At 34.8% G+C, this 18470-nt stretch overlaps 4 protein-coding genes across 4 annotated transcripts; 1 reads left to right on the forward strand and 3 right to left on the reverse strand.

Annotated features, from left to right (window-relative positions):
* Positions 1 to 1021: 1021 nt before the first annotated feature.
* LOC102621605 (UPF0548 protein At2g17695) lies at positions 1022 to 2991 on the reverse strand. Its single transcript, XM_006466983.3, has 5 exons — positions 2846 to 2991; positions 2444 to 2504; positions 2153 to 2329; positions 1873 to 2071; positions 1022 to 1271 (listed from the first exon to the last, which is right to left on the reverse strand). Exons 2-5 carry the CDS (start codon positions 2500 to 2502, stop codon positions 1089 to 1091), a joined length of 618 nt encoding a protein of 205 aa, XP_006467046.1. The 5' UTR covers positions 2503 to 2504; positions 2846 to 2991; the 3' UTR covers positions 1022 to 1088.
* Positions 2992 to 3112: 121 nt separating this feature from the next.
* On the forward strand, positions 3113 to 8151 carry LOC102620027 (ATP-dependent DNA helicase Q-like 3). The gene is made up of 18 exons (XM_052444745.1): positions 3113 to 3378; positions 3461 to 3568; positions 3663 to 3670; positions 3775 to 3858; positions 3964 to 4104; positions 4256 to 4290; positions 4437 to 4520; positions 4732 to 4820; positions 4990 to 5142; positions 5238 to 5334; positions 5838 to 5976; positions 6071 to 6163; positions 6246 to 6311; positions 6397 to 6521; positions 6895 to 6989; positions 7087 to 7214; positions 7361 to 7467; positions 7577 to 8151. Exons 1-18 carry the CDS (start codon positions 3222 to 3224, stop codon positions 8025 to 8027), a joined length of 2160 nt encoding a protein of 719 aa, XP_052300705.1. The 5' UTR covers positions 3113 to 3221; the 3' UTR covers positions 8028 to 8151.
* Positions 8152 to 11109: 2958 nt separating this feature from the next.
* On the reverse strand, positions 11110 to 12499 carry LOC102619751 (uncharacterized). Its single transcript, XM_006466974.4, has 3 exons — positions 12253 to 12499; positions 11865 to 12135; positions 11110 to 11552 (listed from the first exon to the last, which is right to left on the reverse strand). The coding sequence occupies exons 1-3, from the start codon at positions 12377 to 12379 to the stop codon at positions 11330 to 11332; spliced, it is 621 nt and encodes a 206-aa protein (XP_006467037.1). The 5' UTR covers positions 12380 to 12499; the 3' UTR covers positions 11110 to 11329.
* Positions 12500 to 13964: 1465 nt separating this feature from the next.
* LOC102619441 (thiol-disulfide oxidoreductase LTO1) lies at positions 13965 to 16979 on the reverse strand. Its single transcript, XM_006466973.4, has 6 exons — positions 16586 to 16979; positions 15859 to 16115; positions 15641 to 15753; positions 15125 to 15272; positions 14462 to 14599; positions 13965 to 14313 (listed from the first exon to the last, which is right to left on the reverse strand). Exons 1-6 carry the CDS (start codon positions 16917 to 16919, stop codon positions 14239 to 14241), a joined length of 1065 nt encoding a protein of 354 aa, XP_006467036.1. The 5' UTR covers positions 16920 to 16979; the 3' UTR covers positions 13965 to 14238.
* Positions 16980 to 18470: the final 1491 nt, after the last annotated feature.

Raw genomic sequence — 18470 nt, forward strand, 5'->3', positions numbered from 1 at the left:
ACATATAAACACACTGCTATTCTCCTCTTTCTTTCTTTATTTTGCATCAGATTTCTTCTTCAGGATAAATATAGCTCCATCATTCCTTGATCACACTCAGAGGAGCAGATACACACATTCAATCACACATTAACCAATGATTTAATTTACATGTAGTTCATAAACCATGGGAAATTTGGAGGAATGTGGGATGGTAGGAAATTCAGGGAATCCTGACCAACTTTGCACTCGTGTCGAGAATATGCTAAAATTAACAAATAACAACCAGTAAAATTAACAAATAACAACCAGGCATAAAAGGCAAGCAAATGACACATCTTACAAGGTGGAGTAGAGGCTTTTATTTTGCCTTTTATACCACAACAAAATCATGAACAATCTAAAAACTAATTATTTTCCATTGTTTCCAACTAATTGTCCAATAGTTGCTTTGCATGAAGTTCAAGCAGGTTCCAATAAGCATCATAATAACATAGCTCTTTAGTAACAAATCGCAGAAAAATAGTGATAATCACGGTACCAATTGACAGAAATGACCATGTAATTTGTTGGCAGAATAGTTGCTTTGTGTGAAGTACTGATGGAATATCTTCCATGCAGATCACAATCATGGGGTAACACAGCAATCAATGGGAAAGACACAAAAGTAACAGAGTGAGAAGATCACGGTAGCATAGACAGATAAGAGCATGCATTCAGTTTGAAGGATTCTAATTACCTTGTGTAAAGTGCTGAAGGAGAAAAACTTCCATGAGAATCATAAACATGGGGTTAAAAACAAGCCAAACAATATATATATATATATATATATATATATATATATATATAGTCCTTCTCCAGTGCGGGCGCCCTTATTTTTTTCACGCGGACACACTTTAAAACTGCGGGGTTTAAGAGAGTTAATTTTTAACTCTTTTAAACCGCACGGTTTAAAAATGTGTCCGCATTAAGAAAAATGCGGGCGTCCGCACCTGAGAATGATTATATATATATGAATAATATATTTCTAGGGTAACAAAGATGAATAACCCAGATGTCTTCATAACATTTGACAGATAAGAATATATACATATGCAATGTACATGAGGTCATGAAGCAGTCAAATGTTTCTTAACTGCATTCACAGACTGATGAGCAAAATACTTTTGCCTAAGTTGTACATATGGGTATCCAATAAATGACAGGAAGTCAGCTGGTTTTGAGAAGGAAACTATTTCATACCATACTTGGTTATTTTCATCCAGCTCTATAGAAAAACGTTCTTCGCCAGCCTGCTTCAAGCAGTTGTCATGTTAGTACTGGCCAGTGCTTCTCCATTTTAAAGAATTAAATTGTCTAGTGAATGCTAAAAGTCAAACATTTTTTTTCCTCGTTAGGTGAAGAAACATTATCCAAAATATCTAAATGTGAGCAAAAAATATAAACAAAACCACAAATTTTATGCATAGGCAACATTCAACAGCTGAGATAGACTTTTAAATAAAAATATATCAGCTGCCACATGGATTCTCAGCTAACCTCTTAAGCTATGGAGTTTTTTCTTGTTTTAATGTATGTAACTACATTGACATATTGATCTGAGTTTGCATTAAAAAAAAAAAAAGAAGTAACTTCATGTTTTGCTTAACTATGACAAGATGAGCCATCTTGTAGCATTTAGTTGTGTTTCTTTTGAAACAAAATATTGAAAAAACCAAATAAAATGACAGTACCAGGTTTAGATGACAGGAAGAGTATATTATATATTAAAGTATCTTTTTTCTAACTCTGGCTGCAATCTCATTTCTCACAACTATGAAAATTTTCATAGTAACCAAACAACTTCATTTTCTAGAGAGAATTTGCAATTATGATATGCAAACAAGTACTCACCAGTAAGTGACCTTGAAGGGTTCCACTGCCAAAACCAAAAGAGGCTGCAGTCTTTTTCTTTCTTATGCTTTCATTAACATAAACAATCTGAAGAGGCAACGTAACCCAAGGCAGAAACTCCTTGACACACACACAAAACTTCACCCCATTTTGTATAGGAGTCTTGGGATCAACAAATGCCCAATTTAATCCAAAATGCCTGCAAATTGAACCAAAGTCATTCTAATATGATCCCACTCTTAATAATGATTAATAAATATGGAAAAACAAATCTATAAACCTCCATGTCTTAAGAGCTGTCTTGCCCTTTTCATAGGTCTCAAGACCTGAACCAACCAAAACACGCGCATGATTGAGTAAGAAACCATCTTTTGAGAGCCCTTGATCTTCTTTGAGGCAAGCAACAGGCTTGGCAGTAGCTCCTTTGTACTTAGTATCATAGTTGAAGACACCTGACCTGAAGATTGTTAACAATTATAAGCATATATAAACATGCATTCAACAGCCAGTTTAAAAGTCAAGATGAGAGAGAGGGGAAGAAGCAAATCAAATAAGTGTCAATTCTTATTACTTGTCAATACAAGCTTTCTGTTCTTGAGGAGTTGGTCGACCCCAGCTCAAGAAAACCATCCCTGTCAACATCATCAATAATTTTCACTGTCTTAGTTAACATCGATGGCAAAATTGAACACTATAGTTAATTTCCTTCCAAAAATGCTAATCAAAGATCAAGACAAGTCCAAAAATATTGCAAAATTCATGCTACGGGGAAAGTCTAATAAACTCAAACAAAACTGTCCAAGTAATTCGAACAGTGAAATAAAGCTTTAATGGCGAAAGCCGAAAGATGATCGAAAATAGAGCAACTAAATTCAACAGAAGGCACCGGCGAGGAGAGGTCTAATGAAACTATATTAGCAAAAAGAAAACAGACAGATAAATAAAATATAAAATTTACACAAATATATATTACCTATTAAAACGAAGAAGAAGAAGTAGTTAACAAAATTCGAAATTGGCCGACGAATTTGATAAAGCTGTGATTTTTATGGAGTTTGAGAGAACTACTAGTGGAGACTTGAGTAAGCGAGTGAAAGCATAAAGTTTTGTCAGTAAGTTATCGCTAATCGTCCAGCGACGTCGTTTCTTATGGAAACCTATTTTTGTCATTTCATAATTAATTAGTATTAGAATTTCAAATTTGTCATTCTTGTATCATTTGTCAAACTGATAATAAAGAGTTCATGTTTGTCGTTATTTTTCCAGTCTCTCTTTCTGTCTCGCAGGGACTAAAATCCGTGCCTGCTTGCAAATGAAGCAAAATTAGGATTTTATTCGTAAATCAAAAAATGAAGAAATCACCGTTGGCGATGCAAAGTACAAGTCAGACTCAGAGGAATAAGCCACTACACGAAAAGGAAGCTCTCGTGAAGCTGTTGAGATGGCATTTTGGCCACGCTCAGTTTAGGGACAAACAGCTTGACGCAATACAAGCTGTTTTATCAGGTCACAATCAAATTTATAAAATTAATTATTCATTTAGTTACAATTTGATCAAAGCTATTATTAATTTATCGTCATTTTCTAGGAAGAGACTGCTTCTGTTTGATGCCAACTGGCGGTGGAAAGTCAATGTGTTATCAAATTCCTGCATTGGCCAAACCTGGAATTGTACTTGTTGTTTCTCCTTTAATAGGTAAAGTAAGAGATTATTAAATCCTTATTATTTTAATTATTAGTTTCTGTTGTAATTAGCTTAATCATTTTGATTTCCTTTTTCTTTTTTGCAGCTTTGATGGTCAGTGCTCTTTAACTCTGCATTACCTTTTTTTTTCCCCTACCTTTTAAGGTAATTTCAAGGTTTGAGGTTTTGGAATTCTTGTTCATGCTTGAAAAAATTAGGAAAATCAAGTAATTGGATTGCAGGAGAAAGGAATTGCTGCTGAATTTCTCTCTTCAACTCAAACGATGCAAGTGAAAACTAAGGTGAATGTACCCTTTTGGTAGTTAGTTTTCCTACATTGTTTCAGTTAGTAAATGAGGTATTTATATACCTGGGGTATTAATGTTTCATAGACATGTAACTTTTAGATATATGAAGACCTTGATTCTGGAAAACCATCCTTGAGGTTGCTATATGTAACACCAGAATTGACTGCAACACCTGGGTTTATGTCAAAGCTGAAGAAGATTCATTCAAGAGGGTTGTTGAACCTTGTGGCCATTGACGAGGTGTGACCTCACACAGTGTGTATTAGATAATATAGTCTTTTGACTTATCTTCTGGTGTAATTTTCTGGTTTTGTGTAGTTTCTTGGGAAACTTTTTCTTTTTTGACTTTCTGCATAGAATTTCATTTATTTTATTATTTTTTTATTTTCAGGCACATTGCATCTCATCATGGGGCCATGATTTTAGGTTTGTGATCAATTTTAGTAATGAGCAATAACTAAATTTCTGATCCCACTTCTGTGACAGCATTTTTGTATTTGTTGAGAGACTGGTTTTTGCATTTGTGACAACTCTTGTCTAATTTTGTCTTTGTTTTAACTTCTATTGAACAGGCCAAGCTACCGTAAGCTCTCATCTTTGAGGAACTATCTTCCAGATGTTCCTATATTGGCATTGACAGCAACTGCTGCTCCTAAGTGAGTCTGGCTAACAGCCCTGTGCAAGAATAAAAACTGATTGCAGTTATGGTGGTTCTAGAGTCTGAAAAGTCTTTGTGATTCATGCCAATTCAATTCTATGTTCTCCTTTTTTCTGTCTTTGAAAGAGCCGGAATCCAGAATCGGATTTACATTTTACGTTTAAGTGCGGAGAGGTATTAAGATCTCTATTTCCCTTTTGGTTCTACAGAGTGCAGAAGGATGTTATGGAGTCCTTGTGCTTGCAGAATCCTTTAGTCCTCAAATCTTCTTTCAATCGTCCTAATTTATTTTATGAAGGTTGGTTCTGGGAGATTTATTGCATCCAGTTTTACAAATTTTGTGACTGTTTTAGAAAACTTCATATATTGAAAGTTTGAATGCATTGCTTGGTTCTGTTGTTTAGCAATTAGTTTGTCATTCTGGATACAACTGTGCAAGCATCTAACAAGGTATTTCTGAGATGCAGTTCGATACAAAGATCTTTTGGATGATGCCTATGCCGATTTGTGTAGTGTACTCAAGGCTAATGGAGATACCTGTGCAATTGTTTACTGTCTTGAACGTACAACTTGTGATGAGCTTTCTGCTTATCTTTCTGCAGGCGGCATTTCATGTGCTGGTAGCCAAATGTTCTTGAATTCTCTCTTTCCCTTATGAACTTCAATCTTTCCAAGTACCAAATTACGTACTTTGCTCACTCTGGTGCATTTGCAGCTTATCATGCAGGGTTGAATGATAAAGCAAGAAGCTCCGTTTTAGATGATTGGATTTCTTCTAGGAAACAAGTTGTTGTCGCTACAGTGGCTTTCGGGTATAGTTGAATCTGGAATTTCCCGCCTTTTGTCTGTTCATTTAAATTAACAACTGCAATAGCTTGCTCATACTCCTACCAAATTACCTACTTTTTAGTAACTGAAATAGCTTGCTCATGGCCTCATAGGTTTGTAGTGATGCCTTTAATTGGAATGTTTAACTCACCTTTTAAAGAAATATTATCTATCAGGAAACAGGTGTATTTGCTGACAGTTTTTTGTATGTTTCTCCGAAATGGTTTATGTTGCACAGTTTAGTCTCATCTTATTTCAAGCACTTCATGTTTACCTGAGATTTGATGATTTTCTTTCTTTCTTCTGCTTTGAGCATCCTGGTTCGTGCACGGTTATTGAGCTAATGGTGTTCTTTCAGAATGGTACTCAACTAAATTCTCAATGATCTTTGATGAATTCAACAAATTTTTCTACATGTCTTACTGTCTTTAAGCAGATGTCATATGTCCCTAAAGACTTGCGATCTGTATTTCTAGGGTATAGATAGAAAAGATGTCAGACTGGTTTGCCACTTTAATATCCCAAAGTCAATGGAAGCATTTTATCAAGAGTCAGGTAGAGCTGGTCGTGATCAGTTGCCCTCTAAAAGTCTACTGTATTATGGAATGGATGATCGTAGAAGGATGGTTGGTCTGCTAGCCTTAACAATGCCCTCTCTACTACTTTTAGATTGTCTATTACTTGGTGGAATTTCATGCTAATTATCTAGAATTGCGACAGGAATTCATTCTAAGCAAGAATCAAAGCAAGAATTCTCAGTCCTTCAGCACACGAGAAAGGTCATCAAAAAAATCTATATCTGACTTCAGTCAGGTCATATCCAATCCTCTTTTCCTTTGTGTTACTTCTCTGTGTTGCTGATATTGTTTGAACACTGAACTCATACTACCTCCAGATGGTTGATTACTGTGAAGGTTCTGGATGTCGCAGGAAAAAGATTCTCGAGAGTTTTGGGGAACAGGTATTGGGATGTGTGGCCAGTGTTACCCATAGGGTGGTTTCTTTCATTAGTCCTTTTATACTACTCATTTCATCTTCTAAAACAGATGCCTGTATCATTATGTAAAAACTCATGCGATGCCTGCAAACATCCAAACCTATTAGCCAAGTACTTGGGGGAGCTAACTTCTGCTGTCCTGCAGAAAAATCACTTCTCTCAAATTTTCATAAGGTAATTTATCAATTTTTAAGCATGTAACTTATTAGATTATTTCTTCAGTCTTGAAATTGATAATTGACCTCAAGTCAGAGTGATGCAGAATGTCTAGCATGAACTTGCTCCACATCCAACTTAACTATACACCATGCTGGCATCGGGGCTATTCTTTAGATATTGTTTTTGCTTTAAATTTTTGAAGTGAAAAATTCGAGAAAGTTACTGTTCAAATTGCTTCAACTGAATGTGTGCTTGCCAAACTAGCATGAAGACATTGTTGGTTTAACTGGTGGTTTCTTTTTTTAAGAATAAGTCATCATTGATATGCACACTAAATGCTGATGGACACACTGGTCTTTGAACTAAATCATTTCTTTTAACATGTCAGCTCCCAAGATATGACCGATGGAGGACGGTATTCAGAATTTTGGAATCGTGATGATGAAGCCAGTGGTTCTGAGGAAGATATATCTGATTGTGATGGTAATATCAATCTTGTAATAATTTCACGTTGCTAGTGGTGTATTAAAATATATGCAATGGTCTTATTATCTAATGAGCTAAGTCTCTCAACTGCTAGATGGTATTGAGGTTGTCAAAAAGGTAGCCAATTCAAAGTTACCAACAAAAGCAGGTCTAAATGAGAGGATTAACTTCTTGCAGCATGCAGAAGAAAGTTATTATCGGAATAAAATCTCTGATAAACAGGTCAATGTAATGTTAAACTAGTAGTTTGGTCTGCAAGCCATAATTCTTTTGTTGTTTTCACTATTTTTTTGTACTATAGTTTTCACTTTGAACCTGCTTAGCATGTATCTTCCCTCCAGAAAACCTTTTTGCTTATTTGACAACAGGTCAATAAACCAAGCAAGAATGCTGTATCTGATGTGCTGAGACAAGGAAGCAAGGAAAAACTACTAAATGCTTTGAGACAGGCTCAGCAGCGGCTTCGCAACTTAACGTAGCTTACCTATCTACTCTGCATAGTGAATTTTAAAGAATAAGCAGTCCGGTAGACTGTTCGCGTAAGTTACCATGAAGATCCTCATTGTTTGAAGTACTTTTTGCAGCATTGAATTTGAAGCATCAGCCATTTTCCTTGAAAATGAATGCTACAACAAGTATGGGAAGAGTGGGAAATCATTCTATTATTCACAAGTGGCCAGTACCATTAGGTGGTTATCAACTGCGAATTCCATTGAGTTGACGAATCGGCTCGGTATTGATACCGATTCCCCTTCAGTTAACTTTATCAGTAAGGAACAACCACTTGCAGCACCATCACCCTCGTTAGAGCAGCGACCAGCACAAATTACTGGCAAAGAACTTGATGGCAGCTGTGGATCAGAGAATTCTATTGGTGCTTTTCAAACAGAAAGTGAATCCCCTAGTACAAGTTTGCCTGTGATTCCATCCTTCTCAGAGTTTGTCAACCGCCAAAAAGTCAAAGACAACCAGCCGAATATATCATGTAAGGAATCGCCAAAGAAGAATTTTGACAAGAGAATGAGGTTACAGTAGTTCAAAATTTTGCGAGCTTTCTTCCCCCCCCCCCAAAAAAAAAAAAAAACCAATTTTCATGCTTTCTTTTTATCTAACAGATGTTTTATCGCCATGGGCTAATATTAAGCCACATGTTTGTGCATCTCCTTGTCCCTGTGCCTAATGTTTTGCCAGTCTCCTTTAGCCTAACGTTGAGTAAATCGTCTCCTTTGCTTGTCATAAATAGTTGAGCGGTTGTGGTGAGACTTTGACTTTCGACTTTCATATCAATGAAAAATGAACTAAATAAGTCAGTAAGAAAAAGGTAAGTACATCTGAAATTCGGAAATAAGACTTAAACGAAGAAAAAGTGGAATGGTGTGTGACTTCGGCTTTTGTCTTTTAAGAAACAGCATATATGTGACTGCCGCCTGCCGTGCCCATCAGCCCATATCACAAAAGGAAGGAAAGCACTTGTGTAGGTAGAAAAATCTAACATATATGACCTTAAAAGAGAATCTACTCTTTTCAAAGCTGTAAGAAAAACCAATGGACTCTACAATTCCAGAAACGCCAACGCCGCTCTCATAGATTACGAGATTAACAACCGCCATACAAAGGAAAAAGCAACCAAATTATTGCCCAGATTATGCATTGAAGAGATATATGGAATTGTTTGAAAAAAGTAACATGTTATTACCATTCTTACTTACATTCAACTTGAATTTGACCAAAGCCAAGCCTAGAAGGGGGTGGCCAGAATCGCCCGGTCGCCGCTGCCATCGACTAAATCATAATCACAAACGTGAATTGTGTAATGCTTGAACCATCTAATCTAGTAATGCGTCAAGTGTTTCATCTCCTTCATTTGCAATACACACAAGGATTTGCATTTATTTCATTGATGCGATTCCTTGTGTGCATTAATTTTAGCCGAAAGTAACAGACGAAGAACAATCTTCCTTCCCCCATTAATTTTTGAACAGAGCTTATTCACCCAAATTATTCATCTCTTCCCATTCATTTTCCCCCTCATTCAATTTAAGAACCTTAACTTTAATCTTAACATACCTACCCAATAGCCTAGCCTCTTTTTGAAAGCAGCTAGCTTCTGGTTTTCTCATCGAAACATGTATGATGTTTTTCACACACACACACACACACATCATAATTTCTATTAACTAATTAAAAAACAGTTCCCAAATTAATGACACAACCAAATGCACATCAAACGCCGAGACATGAAATTGAGAATGTGATAGAAAAGAATTTTCCCTTGAAATCAATACTGAGTTCATCAGTCGCGTTCAGTCCAATGGTAATCTTCTAAACTCATACCACATAACCGACACAAGAACCCTCCATCATAAACACAGCCAATAACATTACTTGTTGTTCTTACACATGCAAGAATACTTTTTGAGCAGAAGTTAAGTGGCTCGTTTTCTACTAGCATGTAGACACGTGTCATGAAAGTTGCCGTTCCCTTCCCTGAAACACGCAAGTATACATAATATCCAGAAAGAAACCCTTACGACGACAAGTACTTTCAGGTGCCACTACCCACCAGGACCAGAGTCTGAGTTTTGATCAGTAATTTCTCTAATGGGCTCGAGACTCGAGACGATAAATAGTACTTTGGAGAAGAGAGATGTGCGATGAAGTATGGAAATGCATGTTTGAGAGGGAAATGGAGGGATTTGGAAACTCATCGAGGCTAAGAGCACTTTGGGAAACTGAAACTTGTCTACTCATCTTTGTGTTTGTGAGTTCGGAAGAAGAAGGCATGTTTAAAGTTTATTGTTTAATGTTTTGGTTAAATACAGTCATTAATTAGCATTTAGAAATATTTAAAAAGCAAACAAATTTAATTATGTTACAATTGAACATACAAACTCTATATACATGCATGGAATATATTATGTAGCATCAATCAATTACTTGTGCTTCAGTTCTGTGGTAGCTCTAAAATACTAGGAGCCCTAGACGGAATTTTTTATGAGTTCTTGGCACTTTCGCCAGCCTTAACACTAAAAGAAATATAAAAGAACTCAAAATTCAATCAAATTTTAATTATATTTTAAAAATCAACAATCAATAAATACATACATAAGAAATTTAAAAAATAGTAGTAGTTAATAAGATATCTTTTTTACTTCCTTTAAAATTATTATTTTAAGAAACTATTCTTTTTTTACTTCAAAGTGAACCAATAAATTTAATAATTTTTTTTTATAGAGAAGAGCGCAAGAAATTTTATAATATTAAAAAATTAAGATTTTTGTTAAATAGATAAATAATTTAATCATTTTTTTAGAAAAACTAATACTGAATTAACGGTTAGACAATAGTATTAATTATAACTCTTTAACATTAAGATTATTAAACATAGAATTTGTATAAAACTTCTTAATTATAAGATAATTATCAATTAAAAAGAGCCAAAACAACAGGCTTTTGTCTTATAAGTAACTTAAAAATCTATTAATTTGAGTATATTAAGAAACTAAGAAAAAAGAGTCTTCTTAATTTATGAGGTCTAAGTGATTACAATGAGTTCTTTCTAATATATGAGGCCTTAGGCGACCGCCTATATTTAAAGTCACTCCTGCTTCAATTTATCTAATTGAATTATAGCTTCTTTACTTAATCTTGAGACATCATTTAATTACATAACTTAGAGATGCACCGCCAACCTACAACCTCCTCCATCAAACCTGCTGTTAGAACCAACTGCATTCGACTGAGGATTTTGGCGTATGGCATATCGAAAGTACCACTTTCCTATTGGATTTCTATATGAAGCTTTCAATTAGTTGGGGACTTTTCGTAAACAACAGAAGAAGAGAAAGACTCTTTTCAGTTTCCACCGTTGAGGATTTTGGAATCACTCTTGAGTTGGCAGCAGCCCAATAGTGTAATTTGTTTTCTTATTAATCATTAATTAAGTTTGCACTTTTTTTTTTGCCTTCTTGGAATTATGTAAAAAAACAAAATATTGTTAATGTAACCTGATCCCGCCAACGGCCAATCCAAGGAGATAATCCATTTCATCAAAAGATCAGTTGCGAAATTTAGGATTTGCTTAAACATTTTAAACATGGAAGGAAAAGGCCCAGGATTGTTAAATCACAACATTGCATTCGAGTTCGATTGGCATCTTCATCCTCTTAATTTACAATCAATATTCACAAACTTGAAACTAATGAGTAACCGAACATCTCCCTCTGAAAAAGTTATTCATAAGAAAAAGTAAAAGAAGAACACACACGTCACTAAACACTAATGGAGGCCTCAGCAAGCAAGCAAGCAAGCAAGCGGGCCATCGGACGGGATCATCATCAGGAGATACACCTCATGGAGTAAATAGATAACGCTGGCGAGTCCACTGCGGGCGCACCGTAGACTCTGCGGTGATCGCTCTCCAAACCATAATCCATCATCGGACGGTACTCCAAATCCTCATCGTGATCCATCACAAATTCTGGAATCTCGACCTCGTGCCTCCTCACGTGCTCCCACAAGTAATCAAGCCTGTTCACATACCTCAGCTTCCCGTACAACCTAATACCACACCACCACCACCACCACCACAAACCATAACTAACTCCTTTCGCTTTCAGAACTAACCACAAAAATTAACTAACGTTCGTTTAAATCAATTAAAACAGAAACATATTTTAATTTTAATCTAATTTAAAAGCCTACAAATGTCCTCTCTCTCTCTCTCTCTCTCTCTCTTTCAACTCTTATATAAGTTTTTCAATTCACTGACATATGATGATCCAAGACTTAATTAAACAAAAAGTAACAAAAGTCCAATACAAAAGGTTAAAACAGTAATAAAAGTTAAAGAATGGTAAAAGAGAAACGTACCCGCCGACTCCGTTGAAGAAAAGGCGGCCAAAGGTGGCAAGAAAGAGACGAGCCTGCAAGCCAGGATGAACAAAATAAACGGCCTGGAGATTTTCCTTGACATTGGCGGGAATAGCATCATAGATTGATCGAAGGGCCGAGATTCCAGCAAAGTTCTCGCTTCTCTGCACTCCTGTGTGAACGTACAACACCGTAAACGCCTTCTTCCCCAATCTTGGATACACCCTCTCCGACAAATACCTCTTCAGCACTTCAACGCTCAGAAGCCGCGCTAATAATTAATAAATAACACCAAACACAAAATCAACAAACATCAAATGAAAAAAAATAAAAAAAGTTTAATGAGGAAGAAGGAGAAGAATACAGAGACATTATCATTATTTATTACCGGGAAAGAATTTTCCTATGATACGAAGAATCTTGCGGCCTTGTTTGTCACGTCCATGAATCTTGAAAATTTCAAGCCTGTCGATGAGCTCTTCTTGTTCGGATTCTGATACAACTTGGGAACACATGATGCTTGAGTTATTTGTTATATCTATCAATTAATTAAATGAGTCGCAGTTCCTTTTTTTGATTGATTTTCAGTGAAAAAAATGGGGAAGCCGGGGGAGTTGATAACTAATAATAACTTTTTAAAAGAAATAATAATACAGTAGATGTGGACAAAAGTAATTATTGGATTGGGATTGAATTGAGAGAAAGGGCACAGTGCAGCGGATATTCTATGGCATCTTCCTTTTTATCTTATTTTATTTTATTTTATTTCTCAATCAGACAACATACGTGGTTCACTGTCGTTTAGCGTTCGTTCCGCTCTTCTCAGTCCCCTCGCTTCATCTTGATCGTCCATTTTTTCAAACTGCGACCAACTGGAAACGTGTATGTGTAAACAAAATCGTTATCTTAATAACACCTTCCCCTTTTCATATTTTAAGATGCTATTGTTAGCTAAGATTTTGAATAAATAAAGTGAAAAAAAAAAGAAGTTGAAAAGTTAAACCCAGATTGGAAGAATTCTATGGGTGGATATAGAGTTGGATAATGAAGACTAATGAAAACTCGAGATTTTTGAATAAATAAATAGGTAAAAGTTTGTTTTATCCTTATATTTTAATATTAATATTTATTTAATTTTTATATTTTAAAAAATATCTTAAAATATTCTTATCTTTAAATTATTGACATCTTTATTATTATTTTTTATTTTTTTGACTTATTTTTATAATATTACTCTCTTATAATAATATTTCTTTTTATAAAATTAATAAAAAAAATTAAATTATCAATTTACTCAAAAATAAAATAAAAATAAAAAATATATAGATTAATTTTTTAAAAGCTTACATGTGTCCAAAAAAAATTTATTGTAAAAATAATTAAATTATCTTTTTTTGGACATTAGTAATAAAAAAATTAATATATTAATTCCTCAGTAATGTGTTACAAAAAAGTAACATATATTAATTTTATTTTTATTTTATTTTTTTAAATTAAATTAATAATTATTTTTTTATTAATGTCTAAAAAAATATTGTAAGAGAGTAATATTATAAAAATCAAACCAAAAATAACAAAAAATAAGAGGAAATGGGCTAATAATATAATGTCATGAATATTTTAAGGTATTTTAAAAAATATAAAGACTGAACGAATACTAACCTTAAAATATAAGAAATAAACGAAATTTTAACCTAAATAAATAATATGTTTACTTGGTTGTCCAACAATATCATGCCAACGCCGCGACAAGTGTGAGCCTAAGCCCTAAGCCTTGCGTCCAGAAACTTGATGATCTGGCCTACTTACTACAGCCAACCATAAATGTGTGTGGGCCCGGGCTCCAATCCTTGCTACACGTTACATGTTGAGTAAAGGCTTTTAACACCCTTTCTAATAGACTAATACCCTCTTTTGAATTTATTTCTTAAAGTACTCTTGATTTATCCCACAGCATGGAATTAAAATGTGTCAACGGCAGCAGATTACTCTTTCCCCACAGAAGTCCATGAAGAAAAAGCAAAGCAAATTCAGAGTCATTTTAAAGCCAATGTAGATTGATATGGTTATTTTGTATACACAATAATGTATATGGATATATTTCACAAAATCAAAGTAATTGATAGTTGTTGGATCATCGTCCCATTCAGACATTACATTTAAATTAATGTCAACCGTATACATACAGATGGTGACAATCTGATGTCAACTGTGTACATACAGATGGTGACAAAATTGCTCCACATTGCCTACTTTTATCCAGGCCAGACATATATAAAAATAAAATTACAGAAGGAAATACATGTTTGCTCAACATTAATATTAACCTATATTCATATAGAATGTACATGGACTAGCAGTATACCAGAATTGTTTAACTGGGCTGACTCATTTCTGGAAAGCCAGATGCCTTGGCGAGGTCTGACAGGTCTTGCTCTCCACTGAGAACCTACAATAAAAACCTTTAGTGGATGAGAATGAAGTCAAAATGTTCAGTTACAAAAGAAGGATCAAGTATGGTGACATAAATTAGAGAATGAATTTCCCAATGCTTGGTACAAAGAAAACTCATAGGCTAAAACAAACAATATTCTCACCTGACCATTAATCACCCATGTCGGGAAACCTTCAATCTTAGCATCTGAACATGCCTTGGCTATCTTAGTTCCTTTCCTGTAACCATCAGGGAAGCACTCCACATAGTTCAGCTGCTTCACTGCCTCGCTTCCAAACATCTGCATTGATGTCAAAATGCAAATAATGTACACACATATGCTCAAGGATGGAAAGACAGGTTTATGGAAAACAAAGCTGACAGATGCTTACATACAAATTCAAATTACTGATAGCTGTCAATAGCAGGGAGGCCAGAGGCATGAATGACCAAATGAAAAGAAATAAGGCCATGGTAGCCAGGTTTTCAATTTTATATTCACTAATCAGTATGAACTTGTCGTCATACTGAATTAAGCAGTGATTTTAACTGACTCTTAATGAAATACAAAATGACTGGTCAGGAGAGTACAATTCTTGGACAGTAAACATACCATTGATGATTATATCTTAAAGCTTTTTTCTCTTTTTGGTGATAAGAAATTAAGAAAATTTTATTAATATAAGCATTGACATCTTAAAGCTTGAAAATTAACTTCAGCATTCCTGACTTGTTGATCACCCTACAAACAAGGCTGAACAACAAGAGATAAAAAGCTCATGTCTATTTTCATTCAGAAATTGTATGTTAGAGATTGATGAAGCACCTGTTTTTGTTCTAAACAATGTGAACACCAGAAAGCCCCATACATTTTAGCTCCTATGGCATGCAAGTGTTTCGCAAGAGATAGAGCGAAAGGACTTGATGACGTTGTTATCTCAGTTTCAAAGAAAGGCAGGTTCGCTTCAGCCACGCTGTGAGTGAAGAACAGAAAAGAAAAATAGAATTAGGGGCAAATATTCTGACCCAAATTAAAAGATTGAGAAAATAAAAGTTAAAGAGATAGCTGAGCATGCGTCTTTGTTGCAATCTAACATACTATAAAATTAGGGCCAAAAGACCATGTAGATACCCTGTATCTGCTATGTTGATAAGCCCAATAAGTTTACCATGGAGGACTGAAATTATCACATTCAGTCAAGCATTAGGCCAGATATCATGGGAAAGAGAAATGTAAACAGATGCTTTTCTCAATATGCAGAGGATTAAAATATTTATGCGAATAGAACACAATGGCAGGTGTGTCTGAAAGATGAAATGATTTGTGCATAAACTTGTTTACCTTGATGATAGAGGTTGAATAGAACTGTATGAGGTGCTAAGAGCAGCAACCACCAAGCTCGCTATACATAGCTGTACACCCAACACCTTCTGTATCTCTTCCACACTGAACTCCTACACAAAAGACAACCTGTAATGATAATTTATGGACTCAACAACATCAACACTCAGTAACGAATCAGCAATGAAATGAGAAAAGTTTTGACATAAGAAACACACCTTTAGAGAAATGAAAAACAAGCTGAATGACAATAAAGCTGACGTTAGACAGTATGAACATGTTGCTCCAGAAAAAATTGTGCTTAGAATGTACAAAAAGTATGCACTAGCAGCGGCCATAGAGGTAGAGCTCCCAAGTAAAATCAAACGACCATAAGATTCATTGATTCCAATAGGAAAACTCTTTCTTGCCAACAGTAAACCAAGCACTGCAACTAACCCGTATGCAAACATTCCAATAAATGGAAGGGGAACACCTAGCAAGTCCAAACAAAACTTTATATGTACACATCACCAAAATGCATTTCCAAATATGTAACTTGCAATGGTCATAACTAAGAAAAATTCAATGGCAGGAAAATAGCATTACTCATAATTTTTCCAAGTCTAGTGGAAAAAGTTTCTAAAAGAATGCTTTACGTTTCAGCTCTGTTGATAAAACAGTAGTCAAGATCACTTTCAAAGAAACTTTCGGGGAGAAAGAGGTATCAGCTGAAAATACATTAGTTTCTTTCTACGAAGGCACTCCCATTCCAATAAGCACCTAAAGAATTAAATTTAAATTTATGTAAACAGCTTGTTTTATGAGGTTCTTCGCTTGAATTAAATTTGCTTATCAATCAAAAAAGAAAAAAAAAATAGAATGCTTGCTTAATGCTAATGATAAAAGTTTTAAATCAAAGCAAAGCCACAAGGACAAAGCAAAAGGGAAAATTATAAATAATACCGAAAACGACGGCGTAGTCACTATTAAGGACGTCGCCGCAAGAGGCACCACCAATTGGACAAAAGGCATCAGAATTGGTGAGCTTGAGATAAGACAAGTAGGTGGTTTCTAGAAACCCAACGCCCCCGATTCCTGCACACCAGCCGTATGGCGAAAAGCCCGAAGTCGAAGAAGGAGACGGTGTCGTTCGGAGGTCTGAGTCTGAGTCGGAATCTCGACTTTGGCGAGAAGACAGGCACTTCACGGGAAGCACTGACAATCTCGTGCGATGAGGAAGAGAAGGAAGAGATGATATCGATGATATGCCGCTGCCGCCGCGGAAGCAGCTGGCCATTGTTCTAACTGATGAGATAGATCGATTGATTCCCGTCTTGTCTTTTTTTGGAATCACTAACAACCACAGCCCAAGCCCAAGCCCAATTTTAATTCTAAGATTTCTAATGGTTTTACTACCACCCCTTCATTATTCTTTTAATACCCCACTGTTTCTTGCAACTGGAAATTACTACCACCCCCTTCATTATATATATGAGGGAGGTGACATGCTACCATACAAACAAACAAATTGGCCACCATGCCAGCAAAAATTTCGTGCTTATCAATTAATTAGCTTAATCTTTAGGAACAATCTATTTTTCTAATAATTGTTTAAACTTTGTGTACCGTATGTATATTGGTTGATTGACATAAAAATACAAATTCATATTTTGAAATATGTAATATTACTTTTTAATAATAAATAAATAAATAAATAAATAAAAAGGTGCAGGGAGAGGTAGCAGGGAGCCCGTTTCAGGATTGAATCAGAGTCGGAGTTATCCAAAATGGATGACAAATGTTAGAAAATGGATTAATTATTTTCTAATGCCTAAAAGATTTATAAATTTAACAGAGGCGTCTAAATAGCACCACTTTAAAACATACCCCCCCCCAAAAAAAAAAAAAAAAGTTTGTACTCTGGAAATATGTTTAATAAGCCAATAGAATTATGATACGTACATTAAAAAATTACGCATATATATTATGATTCTTTCGTTGGTTGACAACTTTTTTTTTTTTTTTTGCCCCTCTCTCTGTTCCTTGTGTTAGAGAATAACAAGTTACCAACAAACAATATAATCAAAAGGAAGAAGCAAAGAAGTGGCAGCATCATTTCAATTCCATTAATCGTTCCTGGTTCGGTTCTGTCTAGGCAATGGCGGCCCAATAAACACGTTACCATCACCTCCCATTTTAAGTGAGGCACCTTTTTTTTTTTTTTTTTTTTTAGCTCGCCGAACTTGAAACCCTCCCTCGCGATATAAAATTCAAGTACAATGATTAAATATTATTTGGCATGTAATTGATTTTAGGGTTGTGAAACATCCAAATCAATCAAGACTCCTCATTTAAGATATGATTTTGTTCATGCAAGTGATCCATTTATAGCCTTTTCCATGTTTACTTATCCAACCGACGTCACCATTTATATATACATTTTAATTAATTTCTTTATGACAAATACATACTCACACACACACACACACACAGACATATATATATATATATAATATTTTTTTTATCCAAGATTAAAGTTCGGGAAAATTTAAGAAAACGTTAAAATTATAATATTTAAAAGATTTAAAACTTACAACACACAAATTACATAAATTAGCTTAATCTTTATGAACAATCTATTTTTCTAATAATTGTTTGAACTTTGTGTACCGTATATTCGATGATTGACATAAAAATAATTGACATTCAAAACATTTATCACCAACAAATTTATCCTAACTTGGGATTATATTTGCACAAAGTCCTGCGGTTCGTGTTTTAATTTTTAATTTAAATATTTCTATAAACTAGTTAAATTTATGATGTGAGATCCTAAATTAGCACTCCC

Source organism: Citrus sinensis, chromosome 7 (assembly GCF_022201045.2).
Source record: "Citrus sinensis cultivar Valencia sweet orange chromosome 7, DVS_A1.0, whole genome shotgun sequence".
Lineage (NCBI taxonomy): Eukaryota > Viridiplantae > Streptophyta > Magnoliopsida > Sapindales > Rutaceae > Citrus > Citrus sinensis.